The 19,540-nt window shown below is 40.1% G+C and overlaps 1 protein-coding gene across 1 annotated transcript in view; it reads left to right on the top strand.

Annotated features, from left to right (window-relative positions):
• The window catches only part of BGLU42 (beta glucosidase 42), a 37,936-nt gene extending 24,996 nt beyond the window's left edge, over positions 1 to 12,940 (top strand). The window contains exons 7-13 of the mRNA XM_089992673.1: positions 7,597 to 7,846; positions 9,049 to 9,164; positions 9,813 to 10,027; positions 10,117 to 10,148; positions 10,237 to 10,339; positions 11,866 to 11,974; positions 12,604 to 12,940. Coding sequence (XP_089848799.1) covers positions 7,597 to 7,846; positions 9,049 to 9,164; positions 9,813 to 10,027; positions 10,117 to 10,148; positions 10,237 to 10,339; positions 11,866 to 11,974; positions 12,604 to 12,787 — 1,009 coding nt within the window. The 3' untranslated portion in view covers positions 12,788 to 12,940. The remainder of the gene's footprint in view (positions 1 to 7,596; positions 7,847 to 9,048; positions 9,165 to 9,812; positions 10,028 to 10,116; positions 10,149 to 10,236; positions 10,340 to 11,865; positions 11,975 to 12,603) is intronic.
• The last annotated feature ends 6,600 nt before the right edge of the window (positions 12,941 to 19,540 follow it).

The following is a 19,540-nucleotide window of genomic DNA, read 5'->3' as shown; positions in this document are numbered from 1 at the left end:
GTTTTGTACTTTTGTTGTTTTGGGTGGACACCCCTCTATTTTGTACAGACTAAACCTTTTTATGGATAAATTATTTTTATCTTTTGGCTTACTGTTTCACTTAGTTAGGATTTGGGTTTATACTGGGTCTTTTTTGGCTAACGAGCTCAGAAGAATCGACTTGTGTTTTTATAAAAAGAAAACCTTTGCTGCAACTCTGATTTTTTTTTCAAAGGTAATTTCATTCACTTATTGTCTCAAGTCGAACTTTTGGGGCGTTACAACTATGCCTGTGATTGCCGCAAAAAGGCGGCTGACGACTCCAGGCAGAACAACAAAGCACCTCTGCTCTCTCGGCCACCACAACCGCAACAGCAGTATCAGACGCCACAACCGCAGGCGAGCGGTCAGAGGAGGGCGCCAGGACGCGTCTACACCGCCAAGGTCGAGCAGTTGACCAAGGGCGACCTAGTGTAAGGTACCCTTTTTGTCGCTAACCAAGCGGCTTTTGTGCTTTTTGATTGTGGTGCCACACACTATTTTATTTCGGTAAATTTTGTCGAGTTTTTGCATATACCTGTAAAACCCTTGCATAATACCCTTGAAGTGTATATAACCCGATTAAAAAAAACACCATTTGTGCGGCCTACGTACCAGAGTTGGACGTAGTCTTGGCAGATCGACATTTATCGGCTTGTGCTATCCTGCTAGTAATGACGTAATTTGACGTCATCCTAGGCATGGATTGATTGCACAAGTATCATGCCAAGATTTTCTGCCAAGATAGCAGGATTGTCTTATCTCCATCAAGGATGCCCAAGGTAGAATTCAAGATCGTGAAATCCGTTCGGGCGAGCAAATTGATTTCGTCGCTGAAGGCGCAAAGCTACCTAAGGAAATGATGCACTGCCTTTTTGGTTAGTGTCATCCAGTCCGAGTCGACGCGAGTCCAGATGAGAGACTTGGAGGTTGTTCGAGTTTTTCCAGACGTCTTCTCGGAGGAACTACCAGGCCTTCCTCCACCTCGTGAGGTGCAGTTCCGCATCGAGTTGCTGTCAGGTACTGCGCCAATTTCTAAGACTTCATATCGGATGACGCCAGCCGAGCTCGAAGAGCTCAAGAAGCAGTTGCAGGAGTTGATGGATCAGAGATTCATCCGCTCAGTGTCTCGCCCTGGGAGCTCATGTCTTGTTCGTGAAAAAGAAGGACGGATCATTGCGTTTGTGCATCGATTATCAGATGCTTAACCAGGTGACAATGAAGAATAAGTACTCGTTGCCACGCATCGAGGATCTGTTCGACCAGTTGCAGAGGGCTAAGATTTTCTCAAAGATTGACCTTAGATCTAGGTACCATCAACTCAAAATTAAGGGAGATGATATCTCCAAGACGGCCTTTCGGACCAGGTACGAGCATTACGAATTTACGGTCATGCCCTTCGGATTCACTAACGCTTCTGCAGCGTTTATGGATCTCATGAATAGGGTGTTCCAACGTTTCTTGGACACCTTCGTGATCGTGTTCATTGACGACATCTTGGTGTATTCCGATAGCTGTGAGCAACATCGTGAGCACTTGAGAGTTATTCTCAAAACCTTGCGAAAGGAGCGTTTGTTCACTAAGTACTCTAAGTGCGAGTTTTGGCTCGAGGAGATCGTGTTTTTGGGACATGTCATCTCCAAGGAAGGTACGTCCATGGATCCCGCGAAGGTCGAGACTGTACTCAGTTGGCAGCAGCCGAGGAATGTTCGTGACATTCGGAGTTTTCTTGGATTAGCTGGGTATTACCGAAGATTTATCCAAGACATTTCTAAGATCTCTTTACCCTTGACGAAACCCCTGGAGAAAGAAGCTAAGTTCGTGTGGGACAACATGTGCGAGAGCAGTTTTTGGATGTTGAAGGAACGTCTTACGACTGCTTTTATTTTGGCATTACCTTCGGGTCAAGGCGGCTTCGTGATTTACACCGACGCTTCCAGGACAGACTTGGGTTGCGTCTTAATGCAGAATGATAGAGTGATCGCCTATGCATCGCGCCAACTTAAAATACATGAGAAGAATTATCCGACTCATGATTTGGAGTTAGCAGCGATGGTCTTTGCATTGAAGATATGATGACACTATTTGTACGGGGAGCGGTTCGAGGCTTTTACAGATCATAAGAGCCTAAAACATTTGTTCTCGCAGAAGGAGCTGAATATGAGGCAACGACGTTGGCTGAAATTCCTCAAGGATTATGACTTTACCTTGTCTTACCACCCAGGAAAAGCGAACGTCGTGGCCGACGCTCTGAGCTGCAAGTCTCCCAACGTTTCCGTTAATTTGTTATTCGCGGGGTGAAAACTGATCAAGGATCTGATATCGTGAGAATCATTTGCGGTCACTCAAGATTCGATCAGTCTTTCCAGCATGGTAGCTCAACCTGAGCTATTGTCAAAGATTTTTGTCAGTCAGAAGATCGATACGCAATAAGAAAAGCTAAAGGCTCTAGCGCAGCGGGCCGAGACCCCTTTCCGTCTGAGTGAGGAAGGAGGTGTACAACATAAGGATCGTCTCTGGGTGTCAGAAGATCCTATTTTGAGAGATGCGATTCTCGCTCAAGCCCACAAGTCCAAGTACACGATTCACCCGGGCGGGACGAAGATGTTCAAAGTTTTGCAGCGCAGATATTGGTGGAGTGGAATGAAGCGGGACGTAGCCGAGTACGTTTCAAAGTGCTTGACTTGCAAACAAGTTAAGATTGAGCACCAGCGACCAGGCAGAATGATGCAGCAGATGGAGATTCCACAATGGAAGTGGGAAGACATCACGATGGACTTCATCGTCGGTTTGTCGAGGACGCGGAGGAAACACGATGTGATTTGGGTGATCGTGGATTGACTCACTAAATCAACGCATTTCCTCCCTATATGGCTCAGTCAGTCACTGGACAGTTTGGCAAACATCTATGTCAAAGAGATTGTGAGATTGCACGGTGTTCCTGTGTCAATCATCTCCGATCATGGCCCGAGGTTCACCTCTAGGTTTTGGGGGCAGCTGCAGTTGGCCTTGGACACAAAACTAAAATTTAGCACTGCCTTCCACCCTCAGACCGACGGACAATCTGAGCGCACGATTCAGACTTTAAAGGACATGCTGCGAGCTTGCATGATGGACTCGAAGGGAGAATGAGACTTTCATACCGGGTTGACAGAATTCGTGTATAATAATAGTTATCATGCGAGTATCGGTATGGCTCCGTACGAAGCCTTGTACGGGAAGCCTTGTCGATCACCTGTTTACTGGGATAAGGTGGGTGAATGGATGCTAGATTCACCTATAGTGCTACAACAGTATACTCAACAAGTGCAGATGATCAGGGAACGTCTGCGTACCGCGCAAAGTCAGCAGAAGTGTTACGCCGATCGTCGACGTAGAGAGCTCGTGTTCTCAACAAGAGATATGGTTTTTGTTAAGGTATCTCCTATAAAGAGCGTTTTTCGTTTCGAGAAAAAGGGAAAGCTGAGTCCTCAGTTCGTCGGACCTTTTGAGATCTTGGATCGGATCGGTGAGACGGCTCATCGTGTTGCGCTGCCTCCTCAGTACGCTCAAATCCATGACATCTTCCACGTATCTATGCTGAGAAGATACGTTCACGACTCATCACATATAATTCATTATGATGATGTGGATCTCCAAAAAGACTTGACGTTCGAGGAAAGACCGGTGGCAATCGTTGATCGTCGAGACCAAGTGCTCAGATCGAAGATGATTTCTCTTGTAAAAGTACGTTGGCAACACCATGGAATAAATGAATGTACATGGGAGCCTGAGTCTGATATCAGGGAAAAATACCCTGACTTTTATTTTGACCAATATATGCAATAGAAATTTCGCGAACGAAATTATTTTAAGGAGGGTATTATGTAATAACTAAAAAAAAAATTGTATTGATTTGGGCCGAATCCGGACCCGACCCGGACCACCGCCTCTCGCTGTCACTAAAGACAGCGAGGCAGGCGGGAGGAGGGTTACGAAACCCCCCTCATCGCCTTTCCCCTCTTTACTCTCTCGTCTCTTCTCTCTTACTCTCTCGTTCACTCGACTGCCTCTCCTTCACCGACTCTCTCGTCTTTCTCGATTCGTCGGAGACCATTGTCAGCTTGCCGCCACCTGTGACCTCCTTTCCGATCGTCGACCGACCAGAGCTTCATCGGCAACCCCCTTCCTTCCTGCGAGCTTCCCTCCGACAACCACCAGGTACGCCTTTCTCCCCCTTTTCTTTTTCCTTTCGCCGCCTCTTCCTCTTTTCTCTTCTTCTCCCTGTCATTGACAGGCGGGGGCAAAAGCCCCTTCCCGCCGGTTGTTTACGACAGGGAAGGGCCGTGCGACAGGGTTTTTTAGCCCCACCTATTGCCGACAGGTCGGCAGGGGTAAAACCTCTGCCGCTTGTGAGGAGGGTTCCAACAGGGGGTTTTGGGGCCCCTGCCTGCCCTTTTGTCTCTGCCAGGGAGGGTTGAGACCCCTTCTTGCATCCTGTTCCTCTAAGAAACCGACAGGGGCCTTTAGTCCCTGTCTCGTTTCCCTGCTAAGCAAATTGACAGGGGCCTTTGGCCCCTGCCTCCTCTCCCAAAAGTCGCAGGGGGGCTATTGGCCCCTGCGTCTCTCTCTCTTTACTCATTTTCCTGGCAGGGGCCATCAGCCCCTGCCCTTTTTATTATTCCAGCAGGGGCCATCTGCCCCTGCCCTTTTTTTTGCTTTTGCTATTTTAGCAGGGGCCGATTCGGCCCCTGCCCCTTTTACTGTTCCAGCAGGGGCCATCGGCCCCTGCTCTTTTTGTTGTTCCAGCAGGGGCCATTGGCCCCCTGCCCTTTGTACCTTCCCAGCAGGGGCCATCAGCCCCTGCCCTTTATACTTTTCCAGCAGGGGCCGATGGCCCCCTGATTTTCTTTTTTTTTTTTTTAAATTTCCAGCAGGGGCCTTTGGCCCCTGCCTTTTTAAAATAACCAGCGGGGGCCGATGGCCCCTGCACCTGTTCTTCTGGCTGCAAGAGCCATTCGGCCCTGCCCCAGCTCTATGTATTGGAGAAGTTGAGTCTTCTCCTTATTTTTGCTTTTGTCTTGGTTGCATGTTAATATCGCATATTTGCAGCTACGACGGATCCCGCTCGCGCTCCGCGACCCGAGCCGTCAATCGTGTACACCCACAGACGCCAGCAAGCTTGCAACTCTCCGAAGTAGGGGAAGATTGCACGAAAGACTTGGATAATTGAATTAAGTTCAATCAAACTAAAAATGACTATTAAATAAATAAATAAATAAATAAATAAATAAATAAATAAATATATATATATATATATATATATATGTATATATACGAGTATGCACTTAACTCAAGGACGCGGTTTCGCGATCCTTGCCCTTTACCTTCTATCAGTCACGATGCTAACGAAAGCATTCTTCACTTTTTTAATCCTCTTCACCGTCACAATGATGGACGCAAAACGTGTTTCAACGACCTTCAACAATTTTAGGTCAGAATGCTTATTAAATATATAACATTAATACGATGGTGGTTAACAACAAAATTCCTAATGCTTTTGACATTTCTTTCTAAATCTTCAATCCATGAACATAAAGCATATGCTTGTTAATTTTCTTCTTCTTTGGAGTTGTAGATGCTCTTTACGATCAGATTTAAGCCCTGTGCTACACAGGGAGTCCAAAAAATATGAGGGTACTCACTCTTCAAATTCAACGCTGCACTTTTATAAACTGGAGCGTTGTCTGTAATGATTTGTACCACTTTCTGATCACCCACTTCTTTTATGACTTTTATAAACAATCCCTTCAAATACTCTGCATTTTTATATTTCCTAGATGCATCAACTGCTTTCAAGAATATTGGGCCACTAAGCGAACAAACAATGAAATTGATCAGTGGATGCCTTTGAATATCTGTTCATCCATCAGAAACAATAGAAACTCCATTTTGCTCTTATGAATATTTTTTAATCTCTACCAACCTCTCAACATTTGCCCTCTCTTCTGCAAGAAGTGTGGTTCGTAGTTTTTGTGAGCTTGGAGGCACATAGCCACTTAAATTATAATTTGCCAAAGATATTACTAAATTCTTTCAATAAGGATTTCTAGCCGCATTAAATGAGAGTGAACTAGAATAAAAATACCTCCCTACTTTTGTATCCATATCATTCGTTCCATATGTATTGATAGCTGCATTTATCGTTCCTCTACCTCCTACATTGATTTTTTTTCAGCATCTTCTTGGTGGCTTCCAAATGGCACACTAATTGCACAAAAATCACTAATTGTCTTTTTCTTCTCATATTCTTCTTGTATTTTCTTATATTGTCTTCGCTTTGCCTCGTCAACTTTTCTGCATCATGAAATGCCATGTCCTGGTATCTTCAACAAATGAGCCTTCACTCTTGTTTAAGACCCAACAAAATCCTTTTTACAGAGCTTGCATCGAAATCTCTTGTTTCCACTACGTCCTTCTCCATTTTTTTGCAAGTGTATGTATATGTACCTATAGTGGCCCCACATCATCACTCCCACTACAACTATCAGCAAAACTAGCAGCATAACTCATATGTGGGGATGAAGATGAGGATGACACATGTCCATTCCCTTTATCCATCATTTTTATCCTGAAAACACAAAAAATTATAGTAAAATCAATTATGCAGACAATCAAGATTTAAAATATCGACTCCAGCTCTCGACTCCTCTGCCGAAAACAGTGAGGGGCTCGACCCCTCCCCTGAAATCAGAGGGAGCAGTGGCCCCTCCCCTGCCGAAAGCAAGGAGGGGGGCTCGGCCCCTCCCCTGCCGAAAATAGGTAGGGGCTCGACCCCTCCCTTGCCGACCCAACAAGAGAGCGAGAGGGAGCAGGGGGGCTCGGCCCCTCCCCTTCCGACCCAACAAGAGAGCGAGAGGGTACCTGCGACGAGAGAGAGAGGAGGAGGTGGCGTCGGGCTCCCCTACGAGACGTTGGGAGGAGAGGAGGCGAGCGATAGAGCGGAGCTGCCCGGGAGAGGAGAGGATTAGGGCAAAAAGATTTTGCCCTGATCCTCTTTCGCAGCCCCTTTTGATCAGGCAACAGATTTTTTTTATGTTCGAAAATTTGGACAAAAACGACCTTGGGTGCGTTGACCGCACCCAGGGTCATGTTGACCGCACCCGCACCCGCATCGACGCGGGTGCGGCACTTGCTTTGCCCTTGTGACTTAGATCCTTTGTCTTCTAAATCTTTTTTATATTCTTTCTTTGCTCATGTTTTTAAGTTGAAACAATTGCTTGATCTCCATATGTAGCTCTACTGATAACATTTTTATATTGGTCATTTCTTGATGTTTATATCCAGCTATGTTGATTTTTTTTATCATTAACTTTAATGGTTGTTATAGTTGGTTAGTTTGTTATATGTTTAAGACTTCTTTCCTTTTTTTTTTCAGAAGGAGCATGATGTTCTTGCTTCATTTTTCCGTTGTCTCTTTTTTGAAGGAAACATGCTATGTTTACCCTCTATGGTGCTAATTTTTTTCTGGTTGCCCATACGAAACCTTATTCAATTTTAACAACTAATAAGACTTTTTTCCCTGTGGAAAATGTACAGAGACCACTTTGCATCCTATGCAGAAACTTGTTTTGCTGCATTCGGGGATAGAGTGAAACATTGGATTACAATCAATGAACCTCTTCAGACTGCAGTGAACGGTTATGGTACTGGTATATTTGCTCCTGGAAGATGCTCGGAGAGAAAATGGAGCAGTGTTGGTGACTCCTCTGTAGAACCATATTTGGTTGCACACAACCAACTTCTTGCCCATGCTAAAGCTGTTGATGTCTACAAGAAGAAATTCAAGGTATGTGAGCTTCGCCTGCAAGTGTTCAAATAATTATCAAGTTAAAAATGTCCACTTTTTATGTTGCTATTATTGGTTGAATTCATACCATTGTCCATGAATCCTGCATTTGTAACCTTTGCATTATTCATGTGAATCACCATTCTTCCAATGTAATCCACTCTCTGTGGAACGTGAGTACCTGATATATATTATATTAGTGAATAATTATAAGTACTGAAGATAAAAATTACGTTAAAAATGAAAAGTTACAGAATCACAAAAATAAGCATGCTACTCATTGATCAAGAGTGTTTTGAAGTTATTTCTGTGAACAATCACAAAAGTAAGCATATTACTCATAATTTATTGATCAAGAGTGTTTTGAACTTAACAAAACTAATTTTGCTAGACAGATGAACCATGAATTATTGAATCCAATTGTAGAACGATCTACACTATGGATTAAAATAGTAAATCTTGACGCTTCAAACTCGTTCTTGTATTAAATACATAAAAAAGCTTGATAGTTTCTCATATCATTAATTAAGAAATACTTGGTCATTGACAACGATTTGATTCATAACAAGTGCCTTTCTATGAGCAATTGAACATGAAACATGCTAGAGAATTCATAAGAAGCATACCAGAATTTCAATCATGTTGAAGGCGTCTCATGGAAGTTTTGGATTTAAATACTAGAGAAATATTTTAGCACTAATAAAATGATTGTTTGTCAAATTAAATGCTAAATATTTGCATAAGCTTGCCATTACTGTTTTCTATCCCATAATGCAGTCCAATTCACAAACATGAGAGAAAGTGTCAAAAGTACAAAACAATAAACATGTTCTCCAAAATGCACAAAAAGACGAACAGCCAAATTTGCAACAGCGGTTCATGGAAAGTTAATTTTTCCACACCAGGTTTGAGAGAAAATCTTTATGCTTATCTTCTGTTTGTCTTTGCCTTGGTTTGTGCTCTTTCAACATTTAGACTCTCTTGGTATTTCGATCTTTTTAGCATTGGGAAAGTTATTTTGCTTATTCTTTATAGGGTTGCAGAATTTCTAACTTGAAAAAATTGTTATTACTGTTTGCTGTTTTATGAAAATAATGACAGCAAAAACTTGGTATTATTGTTAGTATAGCACATACACAAACAATTCATTGAGGTTGAAGTTCCAATAATTGTTGCCATTCTGAATTTGTTTTACTTGTTAGGGCACACAAGGTGGTGTTATTGGCATCTCACTGGATTGTGAATGGGCAGAGTCTTTTACAAATGATTTGACTGATAAAACTGCTACAGAGAGGCGCTTAGAATTCCAGCTTGGATGGTATAGTCATAGTGAATCCTTGCTTTTCACATAAAAGAATAGCCTTTTGCATTCTTGATTATGGAAGAAGGCTTTAATGAGTAAAAGACCACATGTATTAACTTGTTACCTATGGTCTTTTATTCATGTCTTACTGGCTTTGTCACTCAAAGACTCCAATTTCTTCACATGTTTATGAGAAACAGAAGGGTGAGTTATATTAAATCATTTATTTTTCCATATTTTTATTTTTAAGGGAGTTTTCTTTAATAATTATTTTTTCAAAACTACATCTTGAGTATGTTTTTTTATTCATGAAAAACAGTTATACTATACAATACTATTTTTAAAATGTCACATCATGTGGTTGATATATTATTGAAACAAAATCATGCTCCAGTCTATTGATGTTTATCAAGAAGTCATCAGCGTAATCTTGTTTTCTTTTTACCATTTCATTTTCTGAATTTCTGAGGCCTTTCTGAGATCTTCCCAAGGACAACAATTATTTTGAAATTCCCCTAGGAAAGTGCCTCTACAAGAAATTGCCAACATAAATATGTATACAACCTTCCTAGATTATGCTGGCTAAGCTCTGGAAGGTGGAGTATAGGAGGTAAGACATTTCTCAGGCTGCATCCGAAACTAATATTTCATTTTGCAACACAGGTTTCTGGATCCAATATATTTTGGATGCTACCCTGCAGCCATGGTTAAGAAACTCAAGCATCGTCTTCCAAAGCTGACGGAAGATGAAATTGCATTACTGCAGAATTCTGTTGATTTTGTTGGTCTCAATCACTATACAACAAGATACATTATTTCTTCATCCACAAGTACTGAGGAGAATGGATTTTACAATGAACAAGAGTTGGACCGGATAGGTATTGTGGCACTTGAAGTTTGCATGTTCTTATAGTGATACATTTAATTCATCTTGGCTCTTTGCTGACGGACATTTGGTGCATTGCAGCTGAATGGAAGGGTGTTGCTATTGGTGATAAGGTCTCTCTCTCTCTCTATTGTGCTTGTGCATCCACATATTTGTGTGAGAGGGAGCTATTTTATGATTAGTTTTTTCTTATCTTTTCAGGCTGCATCTGAATGGCTTTACATTGTTCCTTGGGGCATTGGGAGAGTTCTCAACTATATAACACAAAGATATGGAAGGCCTCCTATATATGTTACTGAGAATGGTAAGACAGACATAAAGAGGCAATTGCAGTGTCTTTTTTCTGCACTGGAATGTTGAATCCCTGAAGTTGTAAACAACTAATATTGTCATGGGACCTTACCTCATGTCCCACCAGTCAAACAGTCTAGTTGTTATTATTTTCAACTGGACTGTGCCATAATTCATCATTGCTAAGGCACCATCCATCATATCTTTGACTAAGGAAAACTTAAAGATAGTCATTTTAATATTTTATGTTTAACAGCACTTATAAAGATTTAAGGTCCATTTGGATGTCATTTTCTGAAAATAATTTTGTTTATGCAGTCAATCTTTTAGAATCTTCTTTGGAACCATAATTAGTGTTTTCTCTCTCCCTCTCTTATCAAATTTTTCTTTGTCTCTTTCGTTATCATCATCATCTTCAATTCATAAACAACACTATGTTATCTTCATTTTCAATTTTATTATTTTCTTCATTTCATTGTCGTCATTATCATCATCACTATCAGCAACATGATTATCATCAGTCATCCCCATCATCTCTGTCATCATCATCACCATCACGATGAATATAAATATGTAACCAATGCCATCATCATCTTCCTCTTCTCTTTATTTTCGCCTATCTTTACCATTGCATCTTATGATCAACATCCTCATGATCATCATCACTCTCTGTTTGTCCATCACTCGTGGAATCTCTTCCCCCATATCATCTTTCTGGAATCCATCCAGTTGGCTGAGAAATATGGAAAAAGGAATCTCATGTTAGATGGCTCATTTTCTCGGATTCTAGAAAATGTTCAGACAACCTGGGTTAGAAATCTTTGGAATTCCAACCATACACAACTGTGGTACTGGAGTGGTGAGATTGAAAAAGAGCAGGTGAATGGAGGAAGATAGAGTGATGGGGGAGCTATGTGACATGGACACCTCCAACAGGGTAATGCACCCAGGTCGCAGCCGTATCCATGCGGGTGCAACACTTGGACACGGATTCTTTTGTGTTAGGTGAAGTCAACCTCATTGAGGTCCATTTTTGTCCAAAAGTGGATTTGGTAAACCCTCTATGTATATTATATACATAAATGCGCACACATACACACACACTATATATATATATATCCACACCTCCTCACCGAAGTTTTTTTAAATTGCCATGTCACACCCTCCGCACCTGCACCCATTTATGCATCCGCACCCACACTTATATGGGAGGGTAGGAGAGGTGAAAAGAAAGACCATGATTTCTGGAAACTAGTGTTTTGTAATATTTCAAAGCAACCAACATTCATGCCCCAGGCCCAGAAGTTTTGGGTTCAAAACAGCCGTTGATATTTTGAAATTTTAGTATCAGGGCATAAGCCAATTACCTCACATTTTCATTCTTAAAATGACGTTAGAATGATTGATTAATGCCATTTTGGCTTTAGCCAGTTAGCTGTCCGATATCTTCAATTTTCACACATCATGTAGAACCATTGTTTCTATTTTGTGATTTTAACGATAAGTGTTCCTTCTGCATATTAATAGAATGTGTTACAGGTATGGATGAAGAAGACACTGAGTTGTCATCCCTACATGAGATCTTAAATGATGCAAAAAGAGTTGCCTACTTCAAGGGTTACCTTGCTTCTGTTGCAAACTCAATTCGGTATGTTCTTGTAGGACCATTTACAAATGTAGACAAGAAAAGTAAAATATGTTTTTTCTTGTTAAAGATGTTTTTGTTATTTTCAGTGACTTCTAAATTATCTGCACAATGTTTGCACTTTCCTACCTATGTTAAACTAATCCTATCAAGGGTCAGAACACAGAAATACTCCCTCACAATTAAATTGATGCTGGCATGTTGTTGACATGGCATGATTTGAATAGCCTTCTGATGGTTTGTCCATCATTTGCTACGACATCTGAATTATTTCAGCTGTTCAGCAGAAATTCTTCAAACCATTTCAAATTATTATGTAATAAATTAATCCTTAGCAAGGGCAGCAACCTGTGCTTGATCTACACCATGCCTGGAAATTAATCATCATGGTGTTCACATCTCTCATCCATCTGTAAGGGATCAGACACCTTGAAGGTGAGACCTAGGACTGCAAACAGATGTATGTGCCTGGCTTTTGTGGCAGCATAGGTGGTGGGCTGCTCCCACTGTTCCTAGCACTGCTGTTTATAATTTTTCATTATTTCTGGATTTCTATATGCTGAGAGTTATGCACACATGCAAAACTACCTTATGTCTTTTATGCTTCACCTGTTCTAATTACTGGATAACAGGAATGGGTCGAATGTTCGTGGTTACTTTGCATGGTCTTTACTGGACAATTTTGAGTGGGCTCAAGGATACACCAAGCGCTTTGGATTGGTTTACGTGGATTACAAGAATGCACTTTCCCGACATCCCAAATCTTCAGCCCTCTGGTTTTCAGACTTCCTGAAGGATCATAAAAAGTCTGTATAAATGATTTGACCCCACTGTGAAATATGAGCAATGAGTTTCTTAGAGCCAATTGCTTCAGTGTTTAACATTGTCTCATCGACACTGTTTGGTGTCTAACACTTGTTATGCTGCCTGTTTCTCTATCCATTTTTCTTTTTTTTTTGTCTTGGTAAATAGTGGTTAATATTCTGGTTGTTACTTAAAACAAGATGATACATTGGTTTGAAGGTCTGATTTTCGTCATCAATTGTTGTAGTTTGATGATTAGCTAATTAGGCCATCTATTTTGATGGGTGGGCCTCTTATTGCTTCCATTTTTAGCCACTTAAAATGAGAGTTTGTGAGAAGATATGCCAATATAGGTGTGTGAAACGGTAGAATTTGCTTCTCTTCTGGCAGTGAAAATCCATCGGCAGCCATGTTAAGCTATTCTGATGGTGATTCCATTTGTTGAACAGGATCCGTGTTCAGCATAGGTTAGCATGTTGGTGGTACCATTTCTCAGGATTACTGAAATCTAGTCATAGTTGGTTGAAGCAACTCTGAATGTCCATTGGTGTTGAGCCTACTTGCTGATCACTATTAGGATCAGTCTGATTTCCTGCGGGAGTGTTGAATCAGCATGTGTAACCTTTTGGGAGTTTCTGATATAAGAGACTGTTCAACATCTTGGAAGTTAACTCATCAGCATGAGAACAAAGGCAAGATCTGTAGAAAGCCCATCTGTGTTTGCTACATTTCCCTCTTCTGCACTGTATTCCTTTCAAATTTGGTTCTGGTTTGTTTTCTGGTTGATTATTCATCATCCTGCCTTGTGTTATCTGTGCTTAATTGTTCTCGCATGCAATAAATTATTCTTTTCAGTATGACAAAATAAGTTACTATTGATTGATCTATATACAGAGAGACAGACCGTCAGCTTCATCGGGGAGCAAACCTTTGCTAAAATACAATTTTTTTACATAGGATTAATATATTGATAGGGTTGAGACATTGGGATCAATTACATTGATTCAACTGCATTAAGAGATGAGCTCAGATTAGTACCAGACTATCATGAGGGATATGTATTGAATAATGAGAATTAGGATACCGCCCTGAAAAGAGCACTAGGTGGTGGCGATAACAATGAGAGCAAAGTAGCCAGCTGAAGATAGGTTATACGGATCCCGAGGGAACCTTCGTTCTGTGTTCATGTTTATACGGATTGTGGTGAGGGCTTCATCTTATCCTCAGTCTGCCTGTGACCAAGATTGTATGGCTGTCACGTTAGGGTGTCCTCTGTGAATTGCAGCATGCCAGACTCATTCATGCGATGCCGTTTCTTGTCTCACGTTATAATCAACTCCGGGACACAAATCATAAGTATTTGCAAATGCAGAGGGATGAATCCCAAATGAAGGTGCACTATTTGACACTTTTGCAATGACTCAAAGTTGGTAATGTTTGTTTCCACTGAATAGTGGCAGGATGAGTCAAAATGATTGACATGAGCAACTCCCCCGGGATGAGTGTGTTTGGGCCAATGTTGGTGCTGAGCCTGATTGACGGGCAACTTTTTTTTTTTCAAAAAGTATTTTAAAAGATATTTTCAATAAAGATTTTGCGTGTAAATCATACTTTAAATTATAATAACTGGCAAAACTTTTATCCTCTAAACAAACCACACTTTTATTGCTTCAAATAAAAGAAAATGTAAGCAGCTTGTAGCAAGAGCATTCACGTGTGCATGCATCTCTCATATGTCTTATAGTACAAAACATGCTACACAACACAAATTATAATTTGCATCTACTGGCACTACATGGGTTTCACTGAACCACCAATACATGTGCATGCATTTTTCCTATGCCTTACAACACTATCATAACATGTATTCAATTCATGATGCATGAAATTTCATCACGCAAGTCAAAATGCATCATGTTTATTCATATGCATTCATGCCATGTTACAAGAAATCATACAATGCTTTTACTTTAGCAATCTAACATGCTAGTACAATTTAAAGACCTATATTAGGCCCACACACTGTACTAAAATATGTCAATAATAGGTCTGGTCCAAGTATGAAAATTTTATGACCTTGGGTCTCAGTTTTATTAACCAAACACACAAACAAGTGATCTTACTTTTGGAACTGCATTGGCATATTTATTTAACGAATTTGAATATAAATAAAAATCAAGGTATAATTCTGTGTATTAGCTAAACGCAAAATCAAAATTATTAAAAATGAACTTATAGTAAATCAAACACTGAAACCTATTTTTCTGTCACCAGACAGGTTCTATCCAATCGGTCCATCCATTAGGGTAGCATAAATATGAAAAAAAATTCAAGAATTATTTTTAACATAGTTTAACATATCTACAATAAGCATATAAAGAATTGAAACCAAATTCATTGTCAATATTTAATTAAATATTTTGTACCATAACCAGTTTCTATGTGTGGACAACCTAAGAATTCAGGATAGAAATATTTTTAATGGCTTGTTGCCTCATTTTTAATTCATAAAATATATTGAACCAGTGTACATGTTTTTTATCTCAAATTCTCTATCATGTTATCTTTCATCCACAATAAAAATGAAGCAAAACAATATTGTACTCATGGGATTATGAATTTTCAAATACAAGTATGTCAGAACAAAAATATTATCCCAAATAGAATCACTGTTTCATATTGCAGAGGGCATAACTCCCTCATCCATATTGGATTGATGCAAGGTTTAGGCCAAAATCTACATCTCAGAGAGTATAAATTCTCCCTAAATGTTGAATTTATTTAACAGTTAGATTTGTCTAGATCTATTTTACAAAATCGCAGGTCAGATTCAAGAATAGAGGAAAACAACATATTCATTATGATCTATATCAATAATCTATCATTTTACAAGATCTTCAAACATGCTAAAAATGACTTTGCATCATCAAATCAATAAGATCATGCATAATAACATCCAACATGATTCTAACACATATCCACACATTATTTCATAAAATCATCTATAACATACATCAAAAATCATAAAAAATATGAATCTTTTCAAAATCGATTTCTCAAAACCATTTTCAGGATTTGAAACCTTGAAAATGTATTGAAAAACATCCAATCTCATATCTAACTAATATCTGAACGATTCAACATTCGTAGGATGTGTAAGGTGTAGATTCTCCCACATGGATCATGTAGGCTAGGCCATACATGGGTCCAGTGTTAAAAGAACCCTACCTTGGTGTATATAGAGACTATGAACCCTTCTTTTTCTATGTCCTGAATCTTTCTTAGAGTGCAATGAACATGAATACGGTCCACCGAAGTCTCGGAGAATGTCAATGGTGGTACACCTAGGGGTTGGTGTGAGAGAGAGAGAGAGAGAGAGAGAGAGAGAGAGAGAGAGAGAGAGAGAGAGAGAGAGAGGTGGGGCTCACCCTATAACCTCCCCTTTTAAAGTATCCTCCTCAAACCCTACTCAATTTCGACCCTATGTTCAAAACTTGATCTCTTTTCTTGTTGACACGTGTCATAATCCCTCTTAATTCTTTAATTAATTAAAATAATAAAGTGATTTAATATGAGAGGTCCGCCACGTGTTGTCCCCACACTCAACTCTACTCTCCATGGGATTTGATTATTTGTTTGATTTACTTTTCTTTCACTTACCTAGTATAGTTACTATTGACTAGGTTTTTACTAAATTTTAATGGGAGGAAAATGCTACTTGACATCCTCCTACAAGTTTCATGGTTGAAAAGTGGGCTCTACCTCTCTCATAAAAATCAGGGAGGGGGTTAGAGTTCACATCCAATTACCTCCAAAAGTTACCCTAGCTTATATTTACTATGGTAATTACGTGATTTTATTTTTACCAACCGTTCAACCTACCAAGTAAAACCCTATTTACTATTTAGTAACTTAGTGGAAGAGAGAGAAAATACATGACACCCTACCATGGTAAGTATTATTATTATGTATTTATTTGAATTTCAGTTACCTACTTAGTAAAAGATAGAGTTACCAAACTCAGGTAACTTCTCTATTTTACTTAACCTCCTAAATATCTTTATCTAGGTAATTATTTCTAATTTCAAAAGTTATGGGGCCCACCTAAAAAATTCTCCATGCAATGTAGATTCGCCGCTTGGCGCAAAGAGGGTATACAAAACCACTACGCCCTTATCAACCTTCACAACCGGGGTTGTGGGCCCTCCTGTGGACATGTGGCATCCTATTGGGTTGGGCGTGACCCACTGGCCCCATATACCACATGTGACACTTTAGAGGGACCCTGGGTTGGGTCCAAAATATGGTTCGGTCTACTTTGACATATCTATTTCTAGATCTAATCCATATCTAAAATTACTAACTTGGATCTCTCACCACATCCACGACCCATTTCGAATCTAACTAGAGCCCAAATTCTCTTTAACATCTTGAATTTGACTTGATTTTAACCTAAATTTTGCTTTCACTTTAGATTCAACTTGAGAACTAATTAAACTTCAATTTGCACTTTAATTTAACCAAAATTGCTGAATTAAATTCTACATTAAATCAAGATCAATCAAGGACCAATTTTTTTATGTCATAATTGCACAAAAATTTATATTTAATTCATTTATAAATCAGTGAAAAATTATGGGTCATACATTTGGATTGGTGAGAATTGGGCCGGTTGCATTGTGATATTCATGTCTTTTCAAGTTCTCCTTAGATAAGTTAACCGAGCCATTGGTGCAAAGGATGTCTACAAAGAATTCTCTAGGATTTACTTCAAGACAACTGACAAGAGAGTAAGTTTTTCGGTGACATTAGTCAATACATTTCTTTCTTTTTCCTCAAAAAATCTTTGAGATGCCTTTTTTTTTTTTTTGAATTTATAACCGTGCTTGGCATGAAGACCTGGCAGCGCTGGCTCAGCCTGCCATACCTACGGTCGTCATGCCGGCAGCGTAAAACTCCGAGGCTAGGACCTCTGCCCCCAGGGCCTATGCTACTTGTTGGCTTGCTTAGAAGGGTAAAACCCATGGGAATCGAACTTTGACTGCCCGTCTAGCAGCCAAGGTTCCACCCCACTACGCCAACCTCACTTGGGGCAATCCTTGAGCTGCCTTGAAGAAGGAAAATCAGTAGGCCGGGTTTGTCTCGAGTACCTGACCCGACCTGAACTTGGATATTGGGGTGTGGACATAAAAAAGACCAACTCAAATGTTGCCTGGGTCAATCCTAACTGGACCCTTAACATGTGAGTTGGCTTGGGCTAAGATTTTGCTGGATATCCGACTGACATGAATCCTTATAGAATTTTGTTAAAAAAAAAATCCTCTAAATACCTTTTAATTTATGTGGGTCGGGCTTGGGATGTCAAATAGGAATTGTTCTCATACGATAATGAGGGAACATTTCTCATGTGCAAGCAAAGTGAGATGGAATCCATCGTGTGATTCAAGATCACTATAGGGGCCATTTCTCGCTTACTCGTGATTCAAAATCACACGGTGAGCCCTGTGATTGATTTGGAATCACATGCGAAGCAGACGTGCCCTTAGGGGAGGAGTGAGCTGCTGGCCGGGCACGGAGGTGTCCTGGACAGGACTCTGTAGAACAAGCCTGTCTGGACACTGCTGGCCGGATGCGGAGTTGTCCTGGACAAGTCGAGCTTTTGTCATAAGTGTTCCTTTTTTTGTTTTGTTCTGTTCAAGGTGTCCTGGAAACCAATAATCCAAGGGGAGGAGAGGAACACTGCAGGACACCGAAAATGTGTCCAGATGGACACACAGTAAGCCTTGTTTCAGGTGTCCCATGTGTCCACCGTTTGTGTCAGGCACATGGGGTGCGGACAGCAGCCACCTGCAGATGCTGCTGTCTGCACAATCAAACGCCCCCTTGGCGAACTATTAGAGGACCCGATCAAGTTCTTTAGCCTGTGGTGAAAAAAAGAACTAAAAAGCAAATATTTTGAATATTAATTATTCATGAATCGATTCTTTAAAGTTATGCAACTAGTTAACGCATAGAGAGAAAAAGTAATCAAGGAAAGCAGGTAATAACGTTTTATTCAAAAGAAAAAAAAAGCAGGCAATAACGTTAATAGTTTTGAAGTCTTTTCATTTTTAAAGGTTTCTCCGTACTATGGTAAGCAGAAAAGAACAAGGAAAAAGCGAAGTTCTGGCATAAAAGCACTCTGATTAGGCATAACAGTAGGAAGGGCACTTGGTTTTCCTCCGAATAAAGTTGCTCGCTGTGAATATAATTATGCAAAAGATGAGACAATAAAGCAGCATTTCTTGATTAAAGCCATGGCTTTCCGATTGCTTTTAGTATTCTTTGTCTCCAATTCTTTTATTACTTAAAAAATAATGCACCTTTCTTTTCACCTTTTTATTACTAATCGGATTCCCTAAAAAAGTTCTCCTTTTTGGATCCTACATTATATTGTCTTTCACCACTTTGTAGTGCGTTAGCTTAAGATTTTAATACAACTTGGACCATCCTCAAGTTCTGTATATACAGTGTAGCATTGTATGTGATATAAGATGAGTACACACCACCCTAACCAGAGGATTGTATCAAGGCCCGTTGGTAGCCGTAGTAGTTGAAGTAGGTTAATGTTTCGGATCAGATCAGATGGCTTGTTCGTGGTTGAAAGTTACCTTGGTTGAATAGATGTGAACAAGATAGCTTTTATGTTTGACTTAGTTTCGATTCATATACACACCAAAGAAATGGACATAGTTGTAGGATTGCTCAGTAGCTATAAGAGCACTA

This window comes from Nuphar pumila, chromosome 17 (genome assembly GCF_984573655.1).
Source record: "Nuphar pumila chromosome 17, dmNupPumi1.hap1.1, whole genome shotgun sequence".
Lineage (NCBI taxonomy): Eukaryota > Viridiplantae > Streptophyta > Magnoliopsida > Nymphaeales > Nymphaeaceae > Nuphar > Nuphar pumila.
Note: the sequence above shows the minus strand (reverse complement) of the source record. Positions and strands in the feature narration are given on the sequence as shown.